Source organism: Pseudophryne corroboree, chromosome 3 (assembly GCF_028390025.1).
Source record: "Pseudophryne corroboree isolate aPseCor3 chromosome 3, aPseCor3.hap2, whole genome shotgun sequence".
In the NCBI taxonomy this organism is placed as follows: Eukaryota; Metazoa; Chordata; class Amphibia; order Anura; family Myobatrachidae; genus Pseudophryne; species Pseudophryne corroboree.
In genome coordinates this window covers 176,420,181-176,446,613 of record NC_086446.1, presented here as the reverse complement: position 1 = coordinate 176,446,613, position 26,433 = coordinate 176,420,181, and the positions used below count along the sequence as shown (strand labels likewise).

The window sequence follows — 26,433 nt, the reverse complement described above, 5'->3', positions numbered from 1 at the left end:
GGTCAGATTTATCAAGCCTTGCACAGTGATAATTTACAAGCCTATAAGCTCCTAACTGCCATGTTACAGGCTGGGGGGCAGATGTATTAAGCCTGGAGAAGGCATAAGGAAGTGATAAACCAGTGATAAATGCAAGGTGAAAACGCACCAGCCAATCAGCTCCTAACTGTTAATTTACATATTGGAGCTGATTGGCTGGTGCATTATCATCTTGCATTTATCACTGGTTTATCACTTCCTTATGCCTTCTCCAGGTTAATACATCTGCCCCTGGGTTTGAAAAATGACAGCTAGGTGCTGTTTTTTTTGGTTGGTACTTTATCACCTGTGCTGCTTGCAAAGAAGTTTTCCGAGTGTTGCCCAGACTCCTGCAGCTCCCACTATACCCAGGGTCTCAGTGTCCAGAGGATGAAAGAAAAATTTTAGTCACCATGGCAACCAGGATTTATCGAGTCCTGCTGTAATACAATACCTTCAAACACTTAATTTATCTAATTAATGGAAGCAAAATGATGATCAGAACTCACTGACGAGACTAAGCTCCACAGTACAGTGACTGCATTATCGGATCACTTGCGACTCCGTCAGTCAGAAGCGATAACCCATGGGGTCACGCAAGCTGTCCGCCGTAGCTCCTACAAAGAGGCCAGGAAATCTCCATAAGAAGACGGAGACCCTGGCCTCGGCACTCCCTTTTGGGAAACTGAGGCCATCACCGCCGCCAAACTGCTGCAGACTGTCAATCAACTGCTGTCTGCAACCGTTCTGCTTCCAACCATGCAGGACCTTACTGAATATGCGCAATACGGCTCCTGCACAGGTACAAAGTACCGAACATCGGTACTGTGCGACATGGCCAGCACTTATGTGATTTGAATTAGGCCCATTAAGCACTATTTCATGTATGGTTTACAAGCAAAGATCAGCAGAATATTTGTCTCACCCTGCAGAGAGCAAATATCACCAGAAGAATTTGGCTTCAAGTGTTTGTAGTCCTAACACACACAAAAAAATAAAACTGGTTGTTCTCATTCCCTCCTCTATATTTTGCTCATCTCTATTTACAAGCTTAAGAAGTTTAAATAAAGTCAGACAACAACTAACCAGCAAATGCTTTCTCACTCCCTGTGATAACAATTGCCCCAACCTGTGGGTCCCTTTCAAAAGAGTCCAGAGCTTCATTAATTTCGGTCATCAGTCCATCACACAACGCATTCAGCGCCTTTGGTCGATTCAGTTGTATAAAACCCACATTTTCATTTTGTCCTTTGCGCTGCACCAAAATGTACTGATAGGATGTGCCTGGAAGAGGAAAAACAATCAATACCAAGCCTTTAGTACATTCATATCAACAAATTAAATATAATTAAGACTATAAAAATCCAAGTTTTACTAAATAGTGATACAGTGCATCTGGAAAGTATTCACAGCGCTTCACTTTTTCCACTTTTTGTTATGTTACAGCCTTATTCCAGAATGGAATAAATTCAGTTTTTCCCCTCAAAATTATACACACAATACCCCATAACGACAACGTGAAAAAAGTTTTTGGGAGATTTTTGCAAAATCACACGTACATAAGTATTCACAGCCTTTGCTCAATACTTTGTTGATGACCTTTGGCAGCAATTACAGCCTCTATTTTTGAATATGATGCCACAAGCTTGGCACACCTATCTTTGGGCAGTTTCGCCCATTCCACTTTGCAGCACCTCTCAAGCTCCCTCAGGTTGGATGGGAAGCGTCAGTGCACAGCCATTTTCATATCTCTCCAGAGATGTTCAATCAGAATCAAGTCTGGGCTTCCGGGCCACTCAAGGACATTCACAGAGTTGTCCTGAATCCACTTTGATATCTTGGCTATGTGCTTAGGGCCGTTGTCCTGCTGAAAGATGAACCGTCACCCCAGTCTGAGGTCAAGAGCGCTCTGGAGCAGGTTTTCACTCAGGATGTCTCTGTACATTGCCGCATTCATCTTTCCCTCTATCATGACTAGTCCTCCCAGTTCCTGCCGCTGTAAAACATCCCCACAGCATGAAGCTGCCACCACCATGCTTCACTGTATGGATTGTATTATCCTGGTGATGATTGGTGCCTGGTTTCCTCCAAACATTATGCTTGGCATTCTCGCCAGAGTTCAATCTTTGTCTCATCAGATCAAAGAATTTTGTTTGTTTCTCATGCTCTGAGAGTCCTTCAGATGCATTTTGGCAAACTCCAGACAGGCTGCCATGTAAAAACTAAGGAGTGGCTTCTGTCTGGCCACTCTACCATACAAGCCTGATTGGTGGATTGCTGCAGAGATGGTTGTCCTTCTGGAAGGTTCTCCTCTCTCCACAGAGGAATGCTGTAGCTCTGACAGAGTGATCATCGGGTTCTTGGTCACCTCCCTGACTAGGACCCTTCTTCCTCGATCGCTCAGTTTAGACGGCCGGCCAGCTCTAGGAAGAGTCCTGGTAGTTCCGAACTTCTTCCATTTACGGATGATAGAGGCCACTGTACTCAATGAGACTTTCAAAGCAGCAGATATTTTTCTGTACCCTTGCCCAGATTTGTGCCTCGACACAATCCTGTCTTGGAGGTCTACAGACAATTACTTTGAATTCATGCTTGGTTTGTGCTCAGACATGCACTGTCAAGTGTGGGACCTTATATAGAGAGGTGTGTTCCTTTCCAAATCATGTCCAATCAACTGAATTTACCACAGGTAGGATGATTAGTGGAAACAGGATGCACCTGAGCTCAATTCTGATATTCATGGCAAAGGCTGTGAATACTTATGTACATGTGATTTCTTAGTTTTTTATTTTTAATAAATTTTAAAAAATGTAAAAAACACTTTTTTCAAACTGTCATTATGGGGTATTGTGTGTAGAATATGGAGGGGAAAAGAAGGATTTTGGTACTTACCAATTAATCCCTTTTCCGGAAGCCACTAGGGGACACTGGCACAAGCTGAAGACTGTGGGGTGAAGATGATGGCTTACAGGGAGCTGGCACTTTAAATAAACTAAGATGTGAAACAGGCTCCCCCCCCCCCCCCCCCCACCCCACCCCTCTATCCCCCATTATCCCTCAGTTATGAATTAGCCGAGAGGAGACAGGAACAAGAGAACAGAACTAAACGAGGGAAGAGAGCACATAACAATTAAACACAATAGAACAACAAAGAAGGCAAGAAAACAGCGACGGGCAGCCGGCCATTGTCCCCTATGGCTTCCGAAAAAGGGATTTATCGGTAAGTAACAAAATCCTCCTTTTTCTGTCAACCACTATGGGACACTGGCACAAGTTCAAGACTGTGGGGACCTCCCTGGGCGGGAGATCGCTGAGGAACTTGCAAAACAAGGCAGTCAAAACGTGAAGATGAAGCCGCAAAGGTATCAAACTTGTAAAATTTGACAAATGTATGAATACTAGACCAAGTGGCTGCTCTACAGAGTTGAGTCGTGGTAGCCCCCATACTAGTGTCCCAGTAAGACCCAACTGAGCGTGTAGAGTGTGCAGCAATGGGTGATGGAGGCTGCCTAGATTGGTGTAGATAGGCTTGACGAATAGTCAACCGAATCCAGCGGGCCAAGCTCTGCTTAGTAGTAGGCCACCCTCAACGAGGAAGATCATAAAGCATCAGACTTTCTTAATGGTACTGTTCGTTCCACGTAGATCTTCAAGGTGTTCCAGAGTCCTCCTGCATGGATGGTACCACAATCGGCTGATTGATAGGAAAAGCTGACACGACCTTGAGAAGAAAAGAAGCATGTGCTCTCAACTCAGCCCTATCAGGATGAAAAATCAAGTAGGGGGGCTTACAAGACAAGGCACTTAATTCAGACACCCTCTGAGCTGAAGCTATGGCTAGGAGAAAACATTCTTCCAAGTAAGATAGTTAAGATCTGCTTCTTCCAAGGGTTCAAAACAGGGTGACTCTAGATAATCCAGCACCAGATTTAAATCCCAAGGAGCTGTAGGAGGAACAAACGGAGGCTGTACCTGTAGGACCCCTTGTAGGAAAGTTTGCACATCCGGTAGGAGCGGCAAGCGTTTCTGAAACAAAAATCGATAAGGCAGATACCGGAACTTTCAGGGATCCTAGACGAAGTCCGAAATCTAAACCTGCCAGAAGAAAGAGCAAGAACCACGAGAGACAAAAAGAATCTGATTGAAACCCTTTCCGGTCATACCACGAGATATAAGAATGATAGATGCGATGGTAATCTGCTGCCGTAAACGGTTTTCGTGCCCGCAGCATTGTGCGGATAACACATTCCGGATCCCTTTGCATTTTAGGATGTCTGCCTCAAGAGCCATCCCGTTAAACGTAGTCGTGTTAAATCTGGATGCACGAAGGGCCATTGTTGGAGTAGATCCGTACGCAGAGGTAGAGGCCAAGGATCGTACGCTAGCAGAAGGTGCAGGTCTGAAAAACAAGTTCTCCGAGGTCAATCTGGCGCCACCAAGATCACCGTGATTGACTCCCATTTGATTCTCTTGAGAATTCAAGACAATAGAGGGAACGGAGGAAACATGTATACTAGGTCGTACGGCCAGGGCGTCTACAGCTTCCGCCTTTAGGATCCCGTGTTCTGGAGATGTATCGAGGAAGCTGATGATTGAGACGAGAGGCCATGAGATCCACCTCTGGAAATCCCCAGTGCTGTGACAGAGCGTCGAACACCTCTGGGTGAAGTGCCCATTCTTCCGGATGTAGATCCTTACGGCTGAGGTAGTCTGCTTTCCAATTGTCTACTCCTGGAATAAATACTGCCGAGAGGACTACAGCGTTGCGTTCTGCCCACTGGAGAATGCGTGTCACCTCTCGCATCACTTGGCGACTGCGAGTTCCTCCCTGTTTGCATACGCTACCGCAGTCGCGTTGTCGGATTAAACCTTTACCGCTTTGGTTCGAAGGACTTGGGCAGCATGTACCAGTGCATTGTAGATCGCTCTCAGTTCCAACACATTTATTGGCAACAGTGATTCCTGTGGAAAACAATGGCCTTGAAGCTGGAAGTCCAACACAACCGCACCCCATCCCCTGAGGCTGGCATCCGTCGTTAGGAGCGTCCAGTCCCATACACTGAACCGCCTGGCCACAGTGAGATTGTGCAGCTGGAGCCACCAAAGAAGTGAAAGTCACATCTTCTGAGTCAGCCAAGCTAACTGTTGAAGGTGTAGATGTGACCCCGACCATTGATGTAACAGAGGATGTGAATGAAAATGTCCGAACTCCAGAGTTTCGAAAGCCACTACCATTTTCCCAAGCAAACAAATGCATAAATGGAGTGACACCTGTCTTGGCTTGAGACCAGTTTCTGTATACCCAGAGCTTTGTGTTGAGGCAGAAAAACTTTCTGGACATTGGTGTCCAGGATCACACAGAGAAACTGGATACGCTGTGATGGCTGAAGGTTGGATTTCCGAAAATTGATGATCCATTGTATGTTAACAGAGCATGCTCCTTGAGAATGAGATATGATGGAGCTTTGAGGAGGTCGTCTAGGTATGGTATTATTGTGATCTAAGGTGAGCAATCATCACCGAAATGACCTTTGTAAACACCCTGGGTGCTGTGGAAAAACTGAATGGTAAGGCTCTGAACTGAAAATGATCCTGTTGAATCGAGAACCTGAGAAACGCTTGGTGTGGTTCCCAGATGGGAATGTGGAGATATGCATCCTTGATGTCTAGGGATAACATGAATTCTTTGGGTTCCAGGCTGAAATCACTGAGTTGAGCGACTCCATCTTGAACCGGTAATAAGACAGAAACAGATTTAATGATTTCAGATTAAGAATTGGTCGTACAGTACCGTCTGGTTTCGGTACCACGAAAAGATTGGAATAGTAACTTTTTTCGTTGAAGCAGTGGTACCAGCATTAACAAAGCGGATTCTACCAAAGACTGTATTGCACCTTGAAGGGCCAAACGTTTGTCCAGAAGTGGAAGACTTGTCGTAAAATATTTCTTTGGCTGCAAAACTTTGAAAATCTAACTTGTACCCTTGGGAGATAAAATTGTGAATCCACGCATTGTCTGATATCTTGAACCAGGCATCCTGAAAGTTTCGAAGTGGCGTTCCCACCGTACTTGGGCCCCGGTGGGAGGGAAGACCGTCATGCCACTGCCTTTTTTGCAGGCTTTGGGTCTTGACAACGAGCAATGGCTGGTTGCTTGCCACGACCTCTACCTCGCAATGGTGTAGTTCAAGCCTGGCCAACCTGTGGCTCTCCAGCTGCTGTAAAACTAAAAGTAAAAAGAAATGACTGATTGCGCTATCTCTCCAGGTGCGTATATGAATAAAGACACGTTTAAATCACCTCTCTGGTTTTTATTTTAGTGCAAAAGTTATATCTCACACAACAATATATTAAAAAACTCAATATGCATGCATACTCATTAAGAACTCGTTCTAAAAGTTATAATATTATTTCTCTGTTTAAACATCCAGTGCTCAGATCTGTTAGGAACAATTGTTAGTTCCACTAAAATAAGTGCAGCATAGCTTGTATTTTCACAGCATTAAATGGTATTTTTCCAAAGATAATGGAACTCAGTCCTTTGTATATAGACACAGTTTCCACAACATTAAATGGTGTTTTTCCAAATATAATGGAACTCAGTCCTTTGTATAAGGCACAGTTCTTATTCATATACTGGGCATAGTCCATAAACTGACAGTTTATTCACTGTAATAAGCCGCTTACCGCCGTGTCCGTGAATACAGACGTGCTGGGGAGATCCTCGCTGTGCACAGCGGCAGTGTTTACTCTCCCTTTCCCCGTCTGTCCTCCGTAGTGGTAGCGGTACTGGATGGTCTCTACCTCTCAGCGTGTTGGGGCCGCTTGTATGTGGACGCTTGCAGAGCAGACTCTCCACCTGGCTGGCCGCGTCTCCTCTAATTGCGGTTCAGCTTAGGCGGCAGGTGTGTGAGGTCTCGCTGGTTGTCCTTAGCTCCCAATCCGGCAGATCCTCTTTGAAAAAGCACCTGTGTGCGAAACGCGTTAGGGAATTGCTGTTCACCCTGCCAAGTGATAAGCGACACCACAATTTGGGATCTACCCTGCCGGATTGGGAGCTAAGGACAACCAGTGAGACCTCACACACCTGCCGCCTAAGCTGAACCGCAATTAGAGGAGACACGGCCAGCCAGGTGGAGAGTCTGCTCTGCAAGCGTCCACATACAAGCGGCCCCAACACGCTGAGAGGTAGAGACCATCCAGTACCGCTACCACTACGGAGGACAGACGGGGAAAGGGAGAGTAAACACTGCCGCTGTGCACAGCGAGGATCTCCCCAGCACGTCTGTATTCACGGACACGGCGGTAAGCGGCTTATTACAGTGAATAAACTGTCATTTTATGGACTATGCCCAGTATATGAATAAGAACTGTGCCTTATACAAAGGACTGAGTTCCATTATATTTGGAAAAACACCATTTAATGTTGTGGAAACTGTGTCTATATACAAAGGACTGAGTTCCATTATCTTTGGAAAAATACCATTTAATGCTGTGGAAATACAAGCTATGCTGCACTTATTTTAGTGGAACTAACAATTGTTCCTAACAGGTCTGAGCACTGGATGTTTAAACAGAGAAATAATATTATAACTTTTAGAACAAGTTCTTAATGAGTATGCATGCATATTGAGTTTTTTAATATATTGTTGTGTGAGATATAACTTTTGCACTAAAATAAAAACCAGAGAGGTGATTTAAACGTGTCTTTATTCATATACGCACCTGGAGAGATAGCGCAATCAGTCATTTCTTTTTTCTTGTGCAGTTTCTTGTTTAATGAGGAGGGAGAACAAGGTAGTTCTCCACCTCATGATCAAGTTTTAGCTGTACGTACACAGGTACAGCTGGACAGAGATTGCAGCTTATAGTCTATTATAAATTATAAATTAAAAATTAAGCAGTATAATCAATCAATTAGCGCCTGGATCAGGGTTGTTTTTTCTGGTAAAACTAAAAGTCCCATCATGCTTTGCCACAGTTTTGCTATTAAGGAATGCTAAAACTGTGGCAGAGCATGCTGGGATGTGTAGTTTCACAACCTCTGGAGAGCCACAGGTTGGCCAGGCCTGGTGTAGTTCTTCCGTGTCCACTAAAAGGTTGAGTGTAACAAAAGGACTGAAGGGAAGTCCCAGTATAAGAGCGCTTAGGTGGAGGCGGAAGGTTGGTAAGAATGTAGATTTACTACCCGTAGCCTGAGAAATTAACGAGTCTAGTTCTTTTCCAAAAAGAACGTCACCTGTAAACGGAAGTGCTTCCACCGCTCTTTTTGACTCAGCGTCTACTTGCCACGAGCGAAGCCAAAGTACTGTTCTAGCTGCAACAGTTGCTGCTGAGATCCTCAAATTAAATTGTCCGATATCTCTAGCCGCTTCTCCTCGGTATATAGCAGATTCTTTAATATGTTCTGCTAGGATCACTACTTCTTCTAACGGAACTCCCTCCTGTAAGTCCTTTATCAATTTAGTGGCCCAATGCTCCACTGCCTTGTTCACTCAGGAACTTACCAAGGTTGGTCTAAGTGAGACACCTGCGGCCGAATAGAAGGACTCCTACATGGTGTCCAGCTTCCGGTCAGACGGGTCTTTCAACGAAGCTACTCCCGATACGGGTAATGCTGTCTTCTTGGACAACCTGGAGAGGAATCCACTCAAGGTGACTTCTCCCCATTTTTCCGTCATAGTCGATGGACACAGATAAATACTTCGGAATCTTTTGGGCATCTGAAACGGCTTGTCTAGATTTTTTCAAGCCTCCGTCAGCTGATTTTCCAGTTTCTTTGAAAACGGATAAGTGACCATTGAACGCTGTTTACTTCCAAATAACGTCATATCTGTTGAATCCGATGTTGTTGTTTTGGAAATGTTCAAAACTTGTCTAATAGCCATAATAAGAGGTTCAACCCCTTCAGAAGGTTCCAGTGTAACTTCATCGTCCGCATCAGTAATTTAGCCCAACTCACGATCATCCTCTTCGGCTTCATCCTAAGAGAGAAGCTCTTCCCCGGATTCACCGGGCTAAAGGATTAATGGTATTGGGCGTTTCTTAGTCCTAGCCACCATCTGCGGTTGTATACTGGACGTGTCTAAGCGTTTTGTGAGACCTTCTACATACTTGACTAGCCCTGCCACCCAGGGTGGTTCCGTAACAATGGAGGGTACTTCATTGTGAGGCATATCCCTAACCGTCTCACGAGTCTTACATAAGCAGCCACCTCAGTATGTAATTGAGAGATAGTTCCTGTGAGCGCTACTGCCCAGGAGGGGGAAATCTACATCTTGGGACGGATTAACTAAAGTAACCTCCGAAGCACATGCTTCACATAGGGAGGAATCGTCTGTGTGGGATTTTTTGTTACACCTTGCACAGATGAACAATTTTTGTGATGCTCTACTCGCTGGTCCCTTGCCTGCCATTTTGACGGTTACGGTGGAGACACAGACAATTAACACCACTACTCTTGATAATATATAGAGAGAGAAAAAGATAGAGGAATATCAGAAGGACAGAGGGAAAAAATAAGAATTTACTCACCGGTAATTCTATTTCTCGTAGTCCGTAGTGGATGCTGGGAACTCCGTAAGGACCATGGGGAATAGCGGGCTCCGAAGGAGGCTGGGCACTCTAGAAAGATTTATGACTACCTGGTGTGCACTGGCTCCTCCCACTATGACCCTCCTCCAAGCCTCAGTTATGACACTGTGCCCGGACGAGCTGACATAATAAGGAAGGATTTTGAATCCCGGGTAAAGACTCATACCAGCCACACCAATCACACCGTACAACTTGTGATACTATATCCAGTTTGACAGTATGAAAACAACTGAGCCTCTCAACAGATGGCTCAACAATAACCCTTTAGTTAGCAATAACTATTTACAAGTATTGCAGACAATCCACACTTGGGATGGGCGCCCAGCATCCACTACGGACTACGAGAAATAGAATTACCGGTGAGTAAATTCTTATTTTCTCTGACGTCCTAGTGGATGCTGGGAACTCCGTAAGGACCATGGGGATTATACCAAAGCTCCCAAACGGGCGGGAGAGTGCGGATGACTCTGCAGCACCGAATGAGAGAACTCCAGGTCCTCCTCAGCCAGGTTATCAAATTTGTAGAATTTTGCAAACGTGTTTGCCCCTGACCAAGTAGCTGCTCGGCAAAGTTGTAAAGCCGAGACCCCTCGGGCAGCCGCCCAAGATGAGCCCACCTTCCTTGTGGAATGGGCATTTACAGATTTTGGCTGTGGCAGGCCTGCCACAGAATGTGCAAGCTGAATTGTACTACAAATCCAGCGAGCAATAGTCTGCTTAGAAGCAGGAGCACCCAGCTTGTTGGGTGCATACAGGATAAACAGCGAGTCAGATTTTCTGACTCCAGCCGTCCTGGAAACATATATTTTCAGGGCCCTGACAACGTCTAGCAACTTGGAGTCCTCCAAATCCCAAGTAGCCGCAGGCACCACAATAGGCTGGTTCAGGTGAAACGCTGACACCACCTTAGGGAGAAACTGGGGACGAGTCCTCAATTCTGCCCTATCCATATGGAAAATCAGATCAGGGCTTTTACATGATAAAGCCGCCAATTCTGACACTCGCCTGGCTGAAGCCAAGGCCAATAACATGACCACTTTCCACGTGAGATATTTTAGATCCACGGTTTTTAGTGGCTCAAACCAATGTGATTTTAAGAAACTCAACACCACGTTGAGATCCCAAGGTGCCACAGGAGGCACAAACGGGGGCTGAATATGCAGCACTCCTTTCACAAATGTCTGAACTTAAGGTACTGAAGCTAGTTCTTTTTGAAAGAAAATCGACAGAGCCGAGATCTGTACTTTAATGGAGCCTAGTTTTAGGCCCAAATTCACTCCTGCTTGCAGGAAATGCAGAAATCGACCTAGTTGAAATTCCTCTGTTGGGGCCTTTTTGGCCTCGCACCATGCAACATATTTCCGCCATATGCGGTGATAATGCTTTGCCGTAACATCTTTCCTGGCTTTAATAAGCGTAGGAATGACTTCCACCGGAATACCCTTTTCCTTCAGGATCCGGCGTTCAACCGCCATGCCGTCAAACGCAGCCGCTGTAAGTCTTGGAACAGACAGGGCCCCTGCTGTAGCAGGTCCTGTCTGAGCGGCAGAGGCCACGGGTCCTCTGAGATCATCTCTTGAAGTTCCGGGTACCACGCTCGTCTTGGCCAATCCGGAACCACGAGAATTGTGTTTACTCCTCGCTTTCTTATTATTCTCAATACCTTTGGTATAAGAGGCAGAGGAGGGAACACATAAACCGACTGGTACACCCACGGTGTCACTAGAGCGTCCACAGCTATCGCCTGAGGGTCCCTTGACCTGGCGCAATATCTTTTTAACTTTTTGTTGAGGCGGGACGCCATCATGTCCACCTGTGGTTTTTCCCAACGGTTTACCAGCATTTGGAAGACTTCTGGATGAAGTCCCCACTCTCCCGGGTGGAGGTCGTGTCTGCTGAGGAAGTCTGCTTCCCAGTTGTCCACTCCCGGAATGAACACTGCTGACAGTGCTAGTACATGATTCTCCGCCCATCGGAGTATTCTTGTGGCTTCTGCCATTGCCATCCTGCTTCTTGTGCCTCCCTGTCGATTTACATGGGCGACTGCCGTGATGTTGTCTGACTGGATCAGCACCGGCTGGTGTAGGAGCAGGGATTTTGCTTGACTTAGGGCATTGTAAATGGCCCTTAGTTCCAGAATATTTATGTGAAGGGAAGTCTCCTGACTCGACCATAGTCCTTGGAAGTTTCTTCCCCGTGTGATTGTCCCCCAGCCTCGAAGGCTGGCATCCGTGGTCACCAGGACCCAGTCCTGTATGCCGAACCTGCGGCCCTCCAGAAGATGGGCACTCTGCAGCCATAACAGTAGAGACACCCTGGTTCTTGGAGACAGGGTTATTAAGCGATGCATCTGAAGATGCGATCCGGACCATTTGTCCAATAGGTCCCACTGAAAGATTCTGGCATGGAACCTGCCGAAGGGAATTTCTTCGTAAGAAGCTACCATCTTTCCCAGGACCCGCGTGCAGTGATGCACCGATACCTGTTTTGGTTTCAGGAGGTCTCTGACTAGAGATGACAACTCCCTGGCTTTCTCCTCCGGGAGAAACACTTTTTTCTGGACTGTATCCAGGATCATACCCAGGAACAGTAGCCGTGTCGTCGGAACCAGCTGTGACTTTTGGATATTCAGAATCCAGCCGTGCTGGTGCAGCACTTCCTGAGATAGTGCTACTCCCACCAACAACTGTTCCTTGGATCTCGCCTTTATTAGGAGATCGTCCAAGTACGGGATAATTAAAACTCCCTTTTTTTTGAAGGAGTATCATCATTTCCGCCATAACCTTGGTAAATACCCTCGGTGCCGTGGACAGTCCAAACGGCAGCGTCTGGAATTGGTAATGGCAATCCTGTACCACAAATCTGAGGTACTCCTGGTGAGGATGGTAAATGGGGACATGCAAGTAAGCATCCTTGATGTCCAGGGATACCATGTAATCCCCCTCGTCCAGGCTTGCAATAACCGCCCTGAGCGATTCCATCTTGAACTTGAATTTTTTATGTATGTGTTCAAGGATTTCAAATTTAAAATGGGTCTCACCGAACCGTCCGGTTTCGGCACCACAAATAGTGTGGAATAGTAACCCCGGCCTTGTTGAAGTAGGGGTACCTTGATTATCACCTGCTGGGAATACAGCTTGTGAATTGCCGCTAGCACCGCCTCCCTGTCTGAGGGAGCAATCGGCAAGGCAGATTTTAGGAACCGGTGGGGTGGAGACGCCTCGAATTCCAGTTTGTACCCCTGAGATACTATTTGAAGGATCCAGGGATCCACCTGTGAGCGAGCCCACTGATCGCTGAAATTCTTGAGGCGGCCCCCCACCGTACCTGGCTCCGCCTGTGGAGCCCCACCGTCATGCGGCGGACTTGGAAGAAGAAGCGGGGGAGGACTTTTGCTCCTGGGAACCTGCTGTTTGTTGCAGCCTTTTTCCCCTACCTCTGCCTCTGGACAGAAAAGACCCGCCTTTTCCACGCTTGTTTTTCTGGGTCCGAAAGGACTGAACCTGATAAAACGGCGCCTTCTTAGGCTGTGAGGGGACATGGGGTAAAAATGCTGACTTCCCAGACGTTGCTGTGGAAACTAGGTCCGAGAGACCATCCCCAAATAATTCCTCACCCTTATAAGGCAAAACGTCCTTTAGAATCTGCATCTCCTGTCCACTGGCGAGTCCATAAGCCTCTCCTAGCAGAAATGGACAATGCACTTACTTTAGATGCCAGCCGGCAGATTTCCCTCTGTGCATCTCTCATATATAAGACTGAGTCTTTGATATGGTCTATGGTTAGCAGGATCGTGTCTCTGTCTAGTGTGTCAATATTTTCTGACAGTTTATCTGACCACGCGGCGGCAGCACTGCACATCCATGCTGACGCAATAGCTGGTCTAAGTATAATGCCTGAGTGTGTATATACAGACTTCAGGATCGCCTCCTGCTTTCTATCAGCAGGTTCCATGAGGGCGGCCGTATCCGGAGACGGTAGTGCCACCTTTTTAGACAAACGTGTGAGCGCTTTATCCACCCTAGGAGGTGTTTCCCAACGTGACCTATCCTCTGGCGGGAAAGGGAACGCCATTAGTACCTTCTTAGGAATTACCAATTTTTTATCAGGGAAAGCCCACGCTTCTTCACACACTTCATTTAATTCATCTGATGGGGGAAAAACTACGGGTAGTTTTTTCTCCCCAAACATAATACCCTTTTTAGTGGTACCTGTAGTTATATCAGAAATGTGTAACACCTCTTTCATTGCCTCAATCATGCAGTGAATGGCCTTAGTGGGCATCAGGTTAGACTCATCGTCGTCGACACTGGTGTCAGTATCAGTGTCGACATCTGTGTCTGCGGTCTGAGGTAGCGGGCGTTTCAGAGCCCCTGATGACCTTTGAGACGCCTGGACAGGCACGAGCTGAGAAGTCGGCTGTCCCACATTTGGCATGTCGTCAAATTTCTTATGTAAGGAGTCTATATGTGCACTCATTTCTTTCCATAAGCTCATCCACTCAGGTGTCTGCCCCGCAGGGGGTGACATCCCTTCTAAAGGCATCTGCTCCGTCTCCACATCATTATCCTCATCAAACATGTCGACACCGCCGTACCGACACACCGCACACACACAGGGAATGCTCCAACAGAGGACAGGACCCACAAAAGCCCTTTGGGGGGACAGAGTGAGAGTATGCCAGCACACACCAGAGCGCTATATAATGCAGGGACTAACTGAGTTATGTCCCCTATAGCTGCTTTTTTTATATATAAATGTATACTGCGCCTAAATTTTAGTGATGAGCACCGGAAATTTTTCGGGTTTTGTGTTTTGGTTTTGGGTTCGGTTCCGCGGCCGTGTTTTGGGTTCGAACGCGTTTTGGCAAAACTTCACCGAATTTTTTTTGTCGGATTCGGGTGTGTTTTGGATTCGGGTGTTTTTTTCAAAAAACCCTAAAAAACAGCTTAAATCATAGAATTTGGGGGTCATTTTGATCCCAAAGTATTATTAACCTCAATAACCATAATTTCCACTCATTTTCAGTCTATTCTGAACACCTCACACCTCACAATATTATTTTTAGTCCTAAAATTTGCACCGAGGTCGCTGGATGGCTAAGCTAAGCGACCCAAGTGGCCGACACAAACACCTGGCCAATCTAGGAGTGGCACTGCAGTGTCACGCAGGATGGCCCTTCCAAAAAACACTCCCCAAACAGCACATGACGCAAAGAAAAAAAAAGAGGCGCAATGAGGCAGCTGTGTGAGTAAGCTAAGCGACCCTAGTGGCCGACACAAACACCTGGCCCATCTAGGAGTGGCACTGCAGTGTCACGCAGGATGGCCCTTCCAAAAAACACTCCCCAAACAGCACATGACGCAAAGAAAAAAAGAGGCGCAATGAGGTAGCTGTGTGAGTAAGCTAAGCGACCCTAGTGGCCGACACAAACACCGGGCCCATCTAGGAGTGGCACTGCAGTGTCACGCAGGATGGCCCTTCCAAAAAACACCCCCCAAACAGCACATGACGCAAAGAAAAATGAAAGAAAAAAGAGGTGCAAGATGGAATTGTCCTTGGGCCCTCCCACTTACCCTTATGTTGTATAAACAGGACATGCACACTTTAACCAACCCATCATTTCAGTGACAGGGTCTGCCACACGACTGTGACTGAAATGACGGGTTGGTTTGGACCCCCACCAAAAAAGAAGCAATTAATCTCTCCTTGCACAAACTGGCTCTACAGAGGCAAGATGTCCACCTCATCATCATCCTCCGATATATCACCGTGTACATCCTCCTCCTCACAGATTATCAATTCGTCCCCACTGGAATCCACCATCTCAGCTCCCTGTGTACTACTTTGTGGAGGCAATTGCTGCTGGTCAATGTCTCCACGGAGGAATTGATTATAATTCATTTTAATGAACATCATCTTCTCCACATTTTCTGGATGTAACCTCGTACGCCGATTGCTGACAAGGTGAGCGGCGGCACTAAACACTCTTTCGGAGTACACACTTGTGGGAGGGCAACTTAGGTAGAATAAAGCCAGTTTGTGCAAGGGCCTCCAAATTGCCTCTTTTTCCTGCCAGTATAAGTACGGACTGTCTGACGTGCCTACTTGGATGCGGTCACTCATATAATCCTCCACCATTCTTTCAATGGGGAGAGAATCATATGCAGTGACAGTAGACAACATGTCCGTAATCGTTGTCAGGTCCTTCAGTCCGGACCAGATGTCAGCATCAGCAGTCGCTCCAGACTGCCCTGCATCACCGCCAGCGGGTGGGCTCGGAATTCTGAGCCTTTTCCTCGCACCCCCAGTTGCGGGAGAATGTGAAGGAGGAGATGTTGACAGGTCGCGTTCCGCTTGACTTGACAATTTTGTCACCAGCAGTTCTTTGAACCCCAGCAGACTTGTGTCTGCCGGAAAGAGAGATCCAAGGTAGGTTTTAAATCTAGGATCGAGCACGGTGGCCAAAATGTAGTGCTCTGATTTCAACAGATTGACCACCCGTGAATCCTTGTTAAGCGAATTAAGGGCTCCATCCACAAGTCCCACATGCCTAGCGGAATCGCTCTGTGTTAGCTCCTCCTTCAATGTCTCCAGCTTCTTCTGCAAAAGCCTGATGAGGGGAATGACCTGACTCAGGCTGGCAGTGTCTGAACTGACTTCACGTGTGGCAAGTTCAAAAGGTTGCAGAACCTTGCACAACGTTGAAATCATTCACCACTGCGCTTGAGACAGGTGCATTCCACCTCCTATATCGTGCTCAGTTGTATAGGCTTGAATGGCCTTTTGCTGCTCCTCCAACCTCTGAAGCATATAGAGGGTTGAATTCCACCTCGTTACCACTTCTTGCTTCAGATGATGGCAGGGCAGGTTCAGGCGTTTTTGGTGGTGCTCCAGTCTTCTGTACGTGGTGCCTGTACGTCGAAAGTGTCCCGCAATTCTTCTGGCCACCGACAGCATCTCTTGCACGCCCCTCTCGTTTTTTAAATAATTCTGCACCACCAAATTCAAGGTATGTGCAAAACATGGGACGTGCTGGAATTTGCCCATATTTAATGCACACACAATATTGCTGGCGTTGTCCGATGCCACAAATCCACAGGAGAGTCCAATTGGGGTAAGCCATTCTGCGATGATCTTCCTCAGTTGCCGTAAGAGGTTTTTAGCTGTGTGCGTATTCTGGAAAGCGGTGATACAAAGCGTAGCCTGCCTAGGAAAGAGTTGGCGTTTGCGAGATGCTGCTACTGGTGCCGCCGCTGCTGTTCTTGCGGCGGGAGTCCATACATCTACCCAGTGGGCTGTCACAGTCATATAGTCCTGAGCCTTCCCTGCTCCACTTGTCCACATGTCCGTGGTTAAGTGGACATTGGGTACAACTGCATTTTTTAGGACACTGGTGAGTCTTTTTCTGAGGTCTGTGTACATTTTCGGTATCGCCTGCCTAGAGAAATGGAACCTAGATGGTATTTGGTACCGGGGACACAGTACCTCCAACAAGTCTCTAGTTGCCTCTGCAGTAATGATGGATACCGGAACCACGTTTCTCACCGCCCAGGATGCCAAGGCCTCAGTTATCCGCTTTGCAGCAGGATGACTGCTGTGATATTTCATCTTCCTCGCAAAGGACTGTTGGACAGTCAATTGCTTGGTGGAAGTAGTAAAAGTGGGCTTACGAGTACGACTTCCCCTCTGGGATGACCATCGACTCCCAGCAGCAACAACAGCAGCGCCAGCAGCAGTAGGCGTTACACGCAAGGATGCATCGGAGGAATCCCAGGCAGGAGAGGACTAGTCATAATTGCCAGTGACATGGCCTGCAGGACTATTGGCATTCCTGGGGAAGGAGGAAATTGACACTGAGGGAGTTGGTGGGGTGGTTTGCGTGAGCTTGGTTACAAGAGGAAGGGATTTACTGGTCAGTGGACTGCTTCCGCTGTCGCCCAAAGTTTTTGAACTTGTCACTGACTTATGATGAATGCGCTGCAGGTGACGTATAAGGGAGGATGTTCCGAGGTGGTTAACGTCCTTACCCCTACTTATTACAGCTTGACAAAGGGAACACACGGCTTGACACCTGTTGTCCGCATTTCTGTTGAAATAGTTCCACACCGAAGAGCTGATTTTTTTGGTATTTTCACCAGGCATGTCAACGGCCATATTCCTCCCACGGACAACAGGTGTCTCCCCGGGTGCCTGACTTAAACAAACCACCTCACCATCAGAATCCTCCTGGTCAATTTCCTCCCCAGCGCCAGCAACACCCATATCCTCCTCATCCTGGTGTACTTCAACACTGACATCTTCAATCTGACTATCAGGAACTGGACTGCGGGTGCTCCTTCCAGCACTTGCAGGGGGCGTGCAAATGGTGGAAGGCGCATGCTCTTCACGTCCAGTGTTGGGAAGGTCAGGCATCGCAAACTAGAGATGAGCGGGTTCGGTTTCTCTGAATCCGAACCCGCACGAACTTCATGTTTTTTTTCACGGGTCCGAGCGACTCGGATCTTCCCGCCTTGCTCGGTTAACCCGAGCGCGCCCGAACGTCATCATGACGCTGTCGGATTCTCGCGAGACTCGGATTCTATATAAGGAGCCGCGCGTCGCCGCCATTTTCACACGTGCATTGAGATTGATAGGGAGAGGACGTGGCTGGCGTCCTCTCCATTTAGATTAGGAGAGAGAGAGAGAGATTGACCTGAGGCTGATACTGTAGAAGAGAGTGCAGAGTTTAGTGACTGACCACAGTGACCACCAGCAGTGCAGTTGTTTTATTTAATATATCCGTTCTCTGCCTGAAAAAAACGGTACACACAGTGACTCAGTCACATACCATATCTGTGTGCACTGCTCAGCCCAGTGTGCTGCATGCCTGCATCATCTATGTATATATTATATATCTGACTGTGCTCAGCTCACACAGCTTATAATTGTGGGGGAGACTGGGGAGCACTGCAGTGCCAGTTATAGGTTATAGCAGGAGCCAGGAGTACAAGACAGTCACATACCATATCTGTGTGCACTGCTCAGCCCAGTGTGCTGCATCATCTATGTATATATTATATATCTGACTGTGCTCAGCTCACACAGCTTATAATTGTGGGGGAGACTGGGGAGCACTGCAGTGCCAGTTATAGGTTATAGCAGGAGCCAGGAGTACATATTATATTAAAATTAAACAGTGCACACTTTTGCTGCAGGAGTGCCACTGCCAGTGTGACTGACCAGTGACCTGACCACACTGACCACCAGTATAGTTAGTAGTATACTATATTGTGATTGCCTGAAAAAGTTAAACACTCGTCGTGTGACTTCACTTGTGTGGTGTTTTTTTTTTTATTCTATAAAAAACTCATTCTGCTGACAGACAGTGTCCAGCAGGTCCGTCATTATATAATATATATACCTGTCCGGCTGCAGTAGTGATATATATATATTTTTTATATCATTATTTATCATCCAGTCGCAGCAGACACAGTACGGTAGTTCACGGCTGTAGCTACCTCTGTGTCGGCACTCGGCAGTCCATCCATAATTGTATACCACCTACCCGTGGTTTTTTTTTCTTTCTTCTTTATACATACATACTACTACATCTCTTTATCAACCAGTCTATATTAGCAGCAGACACAGTACAGTACGGTAGTTCACGGCTGTGGCTACCTCTGTGTCGGCACTCGGCAGTCCGTCCATAATTGTATACCACCTAACCGTGGTTTTTTTTTCTTTCTTCTTTATACATACATACTACGACATCTCTTTATCAACCAGTCTATATTAGCAGCAGACACAGTACAGTACGGTAGTTCACGGCTGTGGCTACCTCTGTGTCGGCACTCGGCAGTCCGTCCATAATTGTATACCACCTAACCGTGGTTTTTTTTTCTTTCTTCTTCATACATACATACTACGACATCTCTTTATCAACCAGTCTATATTAGCAGCAGACACAGTACAGTACGGTAGTTCACGGCTGTGGCTACCTCTGTGTCGGCACTCGGCAGTCCGTCCATAATTGTACACCACCTAACCGTGGTTTTTTTTTCTTTCTTCTTTATACATACATACTACTACATCTCTTTATCAACCAGTCTATATTAGCAGCAGACACAGTACAGTACGGTAGTTCACGGCTGTGGCTACCTCTGTGTCGGCACTCGGCAGTCCGTCCATAATTGTATACCACCTACCCGTGGTTTTTTTTTCTTTCTTCTTCATACATACATACTACGACATCTCTTTATCAACCAGTCTATATTAGCAGCAGACACAGTACAGTACGGTAGTTCACGGCTGTGGCTACCTCTGTGTCGGCACTCGGCAGTCCGTCCATAATTGTATACTAGTATCCATCCATCTCCATTGTTTACCTGAGGTGCCTTTTAGTTGTGCCTATTAAAATATGGAGAACAAAAATGTTGAGGTTCCAAAATTAGGGAAAGATCAAGATCCACTTCCACCTCGTGCTGAAGCTGCTGCCACTAGTCATGGCCGAGACGATGAAATGCCAGCAACGTCGTCTGCCAAGGCCGATGCCCAATGTCATAGTACAGAGCATGTCAAATCCAAAACACCAAATATCAGTAAAAAAAGGACTCCAAAACCTAAAATAAAATTGTCGGAGGAGAAGCGTAAACTTGCCAATATGCCATTTACCACACGGAGTGGCAAGGAACGGCTGAGGCCCTGGCCTATGTTCATGGCTAGTGGTTCAGCTTCACATGAGGATGGAGGCACTCAGCCTCTCGCTAGAAAAATGAAAAGACTCAAGCTGGCAAAAGCAGTAGCACCGCAAAGAACTGTGCGTTCTTCGAAATCCCAAATCCACAAGGAGAGTCCAATTGTGTCGGTTGCGATGCCTGACCTTCCCAACACTGGACGTGAAGAGCATGCGCCTTCCACCATTTGCACGCCCCCTGCAAGTGCTGGAAGGAGCACCCGCAGTCCAGTTCCTGATAGTCAGATTGAAGATGTCAGTGTTGAAGTACACCAGGATGAGGAGGATATGGGTGTTGCTGGCGCTGGGGAGGAAATTGACCAGGAGGATTCTGATGGTGAGGTGGTTTGTTTAAGTCAGGCACCCGGGGAGACACCTGTTGTCCGTGGGAGGAATATGGCCGTTGACATGCCTGGTGAAAATACCAAAAAAATCAGCTCTTCGGTGTGGAACTATTTCAACAGAAATGCGGACAACAGGTGTCAAGCCGTGTGTTCCCTTTGTCAAGCTGTAATAAGTAGGGGTAAGGACGTTAACCACCTCGGAACATCCTCCCTTATACGTCACCTGCAGCGCATTCATCATAAGTCAGTGACAAGTTCAAAAACTTTGGGTGACAGCGGAAGCAGTCCACTGACCAGTAAATCCCTTCCTCTTGTAACCAAGCTCACGCAAACCACCCCACCAACTCCCTCAGTGTCAATTTCCTCCTTCCCCAGGAATGCCAATAGTCCTGCAGGCAATGTCACTGGCAATTCTGACGAGTCCTCTCCTGCCTGGGATTCCTCCGATGCATCCTTGCGTGTAACGCCTACTGCTGCTGGCGCTGCTGTTGTTGCTGCTGGGAGTCGATGGTCATCCCAGAGGGGAAGTCGTAAGCCCACTTGTACTACTTCCAGTAAGCAATTGACTGTTCAACAGTCCTTTGCGAGGAAGATGAAATATCACAGCAGTCATCCTGCTGCAAAGCGGATAACTGAGGCCTTGACAACTATGTTGGTGTTAGACGTGCGTCCGGTATCCGCCGTTAGTTCACAGGGAACTAGACAATTTATTGAGGCAGTGTGCCCCCGTTACCAAATACCATCTAGGTTCCACTTCTCTAGGCAGGCGATACCGAGAATGTACACGGACGTCAGAAAAAGACTCACCAGTGTCCTAAAAAATGCAGTTGTACCCAATGTCCACTTAACCACGGACATGTGGACAAGTGGAGCAGGGCAGGGTCAGGACTATATGACTGTGACAGCCCACTGGGTAGATGTATGGACTCCCGCCGCAAGAACCGCAGCGGCGGCACCAGTAGCAGCATCTCGCAAACGCCAACTCTTTCCTAGGCAGGCTACGCTTTGTATCACCGGTTTCCAGAATACGCACACAGCTGAAAACCTCTTACGGCAACTGAGGAAGATCATCGCGGAATGGCTTACCCCAATTGGACTCTCCTGTGGATTTGTGGCATCGGACAACGCCAGCAATATTGTGTGTGCATTAAATATGGGCAAATTCCAGCACGTCCCATGTTTTGCACATACCTTGAATTTGGTGGTGCAGAATTATTTAAAAAACGACAGGGGCGTGCAAGAGATGCTGTCGGTGGCCAGAAAAATTGCGGGACACTTTCGGCGTACAGGCACCACGTACAGAAGACTGGAGCACCACCAAAAACTACTGAACCTGCCCTGCCATCATCTGAAGCAAGAAGTGGTAACGAGGTGGAATTCAACCCTCTATATGCTTCAGAGGTTGGAGGAGCAGCAAAAGGCCATTCAAGCCTATACAATTGAGCACGATATAGGAGGTGGAATGCACCTGTCTCAAGCGCAGTGGAGAATGATTTCAACGTTGTGCAAGGTTCTGATGCCCTTTGAACTTGCCACACGTGAAGTCAGTTCAGACACTGCCAGCCTGAGTCAGGTCATTCCCCTCATCAGGCTTTTGCAGAAGAAGCTGGAGACATTGAAGGAGGAGCTAACACGGAGCGATTCCGCTAGGCATGTGGGTCTTGTGGATGGAGCCCTTAATTCGCTTAACAAGGATTCACGGGTGGTCAATCTGTTGAAATCAGAGCACTACATTTTGGCCACCGTGCTCGATCCTAGATTTAAAGCCTACCTTGGATCTCTCTTTCCGGCAGACACAAGTCTGCTGGGGTTGAAAGACCTGCTGGTGAGAAAATTGTCAAGTCAAGCGGAACGCGACCTGTCAACATCTCCTCCTTCACATTCTCCCGCAACTGGGGGTGCGAGGAAAAGGCTCAGAATTCCGAGCCCACCCGCCGGCGGTGATGCAGGGCAGTCTGGAGCGACTGCTGATGCTGACATCTGGTCCGGACTGAAGGACCTGACAACGATTACGGACATGTCGTCTACTGTCACTGCATATGATTCTCTCACCATTGAAAGAATGGTGGAGGATTATATGAGTGACCGCATCCAAGTAGGCACGTCACACAGTCCATACTTATACTGGCAGGAAAAAGAGGCAATTTGGAGGCCATTGCACAAACTGGCTTTATTCTACCTAAGTTGCCCTCCCACAAGTGTGTACTCCGAAAGAGTGTTTAGTGCCGCCACTCACCTTGTCAGCAATCGGCGTACGAGGTTACATCCAGAAAATGTGGAGAAGATGATGTTCATTAAAATGAATTATAATCAATTCCTCCGCGGAGACATTGACCAGCAGCAATTGCCTCCACAAAGTACACAGGGAGCTGAGATGGTGGATTCCAGTAGGGACGAATTGATAATCTGTGAGGAGGGGGATGTACACGGTGATATATCGGAGGGTGATGATGAGGTGGACATCTTGCCTCTGTAGAGCCAGTTTGTGCAAGGAGAGATTAATTGCTTCTTTTTTGGGGGGGGTCCAAACCAACCCGTCATATCAGTCACAGTCGTGTGGCAGACCCTGTCACTGAAATGATGGGTTGGTTAAAGTGTGCATGTCCTGTTTTGTTTATACAACATAAGGGTGGGTGGGAGGGCCCAAGCACAATTCCATCTTGCACCTCTTTTTTCTTTTTTTTTTCTTTGCGTCATGTGCTGTTTGGGGAGGGTTTTTTGGAAGGGACATCCTGCGTGACACTGCAGTGCCACTCCTAAATGGGCCCGGTGTTTGTGTCGGCCACTAGGGTCGCTAATCTTACTCACACAGTCAGCTACCTCATTGCGCCTCTTTTTTTCTTTGCGTCATGTGCTGATTGGGGAGGGTTTTTTGGAAGGGACATCCTGCGTGACACTGCAGTGCCACTCCTAAATGGGCCCGGTGTTTGTGTCGGCCACTAGGGTCGCTAATCTTACTCACACAGTCAGCTACCTCATTGCGCCTCTTTTTTTCTTTGCGTCATGTGCTGATTGGGGAGGGTTTTTTGGAAGGGACATCCTGCGTGACACTGCAGTGCCACTCCTAAATGGGCCCGGTGTTTGTGTCGGCCACTAGGGTCGCTAATCTTACTCACACAGTCAGCTACCTCATTGCGCCTCTTTTTTTCTTTGCGTCATGTGCTGATTGGGGAGGGTTTTTTGGAAGGGACATCCTGCGTGACACTGCAGTGCCACTCCTAAATGGGCCCGGTGTTTGTGTCGGCCACTAGGGTCGCTAATCTTACTCACACAGTCAGCTACCTCATTGCGCCTCTTTTTTTCTTTGCGTCATGTGCTGATTGGGGAGGGTTTTTTGGAAGGGACATCCTGCGTGACACTGCAGTGCCACTCCTAGATGGGCCAGGTGTTTGTGTCGGCCACTAGTGTCGCTTAGCTTAGTCATCCAGCGACCTTGGTGCAAATTTTAGGACTAAAAATAATATTGTGAGGTGTGAGGTATTCAGAATAGACTGAAAATGAGTGGAAATTATGGTTTTTGAGGTTAATAATAATATGGGATCAAAATGACCCCCAAATTCTATGATTTAAGCTGTTTTTTAGTGTTTTTTTAAAAAAACACCCGAATCCAAAACACACCCGAATCCGACAAAAAAAATTCGGTGAGGTTTTGCCAAAACGCGGTCGAACCCAAAACACGGCCGCGGAACCTAACCCAAAACCAAAACCCGAAAAATTTCAGGCGCTCATCTCTATCGCAAACGACACAATTGGACTCTCCTTGTGGATTTGTGATTTCGAAGAACGCACAGTTCTTTGCTGTGCTTTTGCCAGCTTGAGTCTTTTCATTTTTCTAGCGAGAGGCTGAGTGCTTCCATCCTCATGTGAAGCTGAACCACTAGCCATGAACATAGGCCAGGGCCTCAGCCGTTCCTTGCCACTCCGTGTGGTAAATGGCATATTGGCAAGTTTACGCTTCTCCGACGACAATTTTATTTTAGATTTTTGAGTCCTTTTTTTACTGATACTTGGTGTTTTGGATTTTACATGCTCTGTACTATGACATTGGGCATCGGCCTTGGCAGACGACGTTGCTGGCATTTCATCGTCTCGGCCATGACTAGTGGCAGCAGCTTCAGCACGAGGTGGAAGTCGATCTTGATCTTTCCCTATTTTTGGAACCTCAACATTTTTGTTCTCCATATTTTAATAGGCACAACTAAAAGGCACCTCAGGTAAACAATGGAGATGGATGGATACTAGTATACTTATGGATTGATGAGCGACTGCCGACACAGAGGTAGCTACAGCCGTGGACTACCGTACTGCGTCTGCTGCTAATATAGACTGGATGATAATGATATAAAAAATATATATATATATATATATATATCACTACTGCAGCCGGACAGGTATATATTATATAATGACGGGCCTGCTGGACACTGTCAGCTCAGCACTGCAGACTCCTAAAGTAAGCTACTAGTAGTATCAAGAAGATAGAAAAAAAAAAAAAAAACACCACAGGTAGGTGGTATACAATTATGGATGGACTAGCGACTGCCGACACAGAGGTAGCTACAGCCGTGGACTACCGTACTGCGTCTGCTGCTAATATAGACTGGATGATAATGATATAAAAATATATATATATATATCACTACTGCAGCCGGACAGGTATATATTATATACTGGACACTGTCAGCAGAATGCGTTTATAGAATAAAAACACCACACGACGATCACAATATACTGGTGGTCAGTGGTCACTGGTCAGTCACACTGGCACTGGCAGTGGCACTCTGGCAGCAAAAGTGTGCACTGTTAAAATATGTACTCCTGCTATAACTGCTCCCCAGTCTCCCCCACAATTAAGCTGTGTGAGCAGTGAGCACTCAGCACAGTCAGATATACAGTATTACATAGATGATGCAGCACACTGAGGGCACACTGAGGCTGAGCACAGATATGGTATGTGACTGTGTCACACTGTGTATCGTTTTTTTTCAGGCAGAGAACGGATTAATTAAACTGGTGGTCACTGGTCACACTATCAGCAAGTAGTAGTGGTCACTGGTCAGTCACACTGGCACTGGCAGTGGCACTCTGGCAGCAAAAGTGTGCACTGTTAAAATATGTACTCCTGCTAACTGCTCCCCAGTCTCCCCCACAATTAAGCTGTGTGAGCAGTGAGCACTCAGCACAGTCAGATATACAGTATTACATAGATGATGCAGCACACTGAGGGCACACTGAGGCTGAGCACAGATATGGTATGTGACTGTGTCACACTGTGTATCGTTTTTTTTCAGGCAGAGAATGGATTAATTAAACTGGTGGTCACTGGTCACACTATCAGCAAGTAGTACTCCGTCCTAATATGCTCCCCAAAATTAGTAAATCAAGTGTCTCTAGACTCTCTTCTCTCTACTCTAAACGGAGAGGACGCCAGCCACGTCCTCTCCCTATGAATCTCAATGCACGTGTGAAAATGGCGGCGACGCGCGGCTCCTTATATAGAATCCGAGTCTCGCGATAGAATACGAGCCTCGCGAGAATCCGACAGCGGGATGATGACGTTCGGGCGCGCTCGGGTTAGCCGAGCAAGGCGGGAAGATCCGAGTCTGCCTCGGACCCGTGTAAAAAGGCTGAAGTTCGGGGGAGTTCGGTTTCCGAGAAACCGAACCCGCTCATCTCTACTAAATTTAGTGCCCCCCCTCTCTTTTTTACCCTTTTCTGTAGTGTAGACTGCAGGGGAGAGCCAGGGAGCTTCCTTCCAGCGGAG

General features: G+C 47.1%; 1 protein-coding gene across 1 annotated transcript in view; it reads right to left on the bottom strand.

Annotated features, from left to right (window-relative positions):
- The window catches only part of ECHS1 (enoyl-CoA hydratase, short chain 1), a 120,080-nt gene that overhangs the window by 89,596 nt on the left and 4,051 nt on the right, over window positions 1–26,433 (bottom strand). Inside the window, exon 2 of the mRNA XM_063958624.1 lies at window positions 1,105–1,302. Coding sequence (XP_063814694.1) covers window positions 1,105–1,302 — 198 coding nt within the window. The remainder of the gene's footprint in view (window positions 1–1,104; window positions 1,303–26,433) is intronic.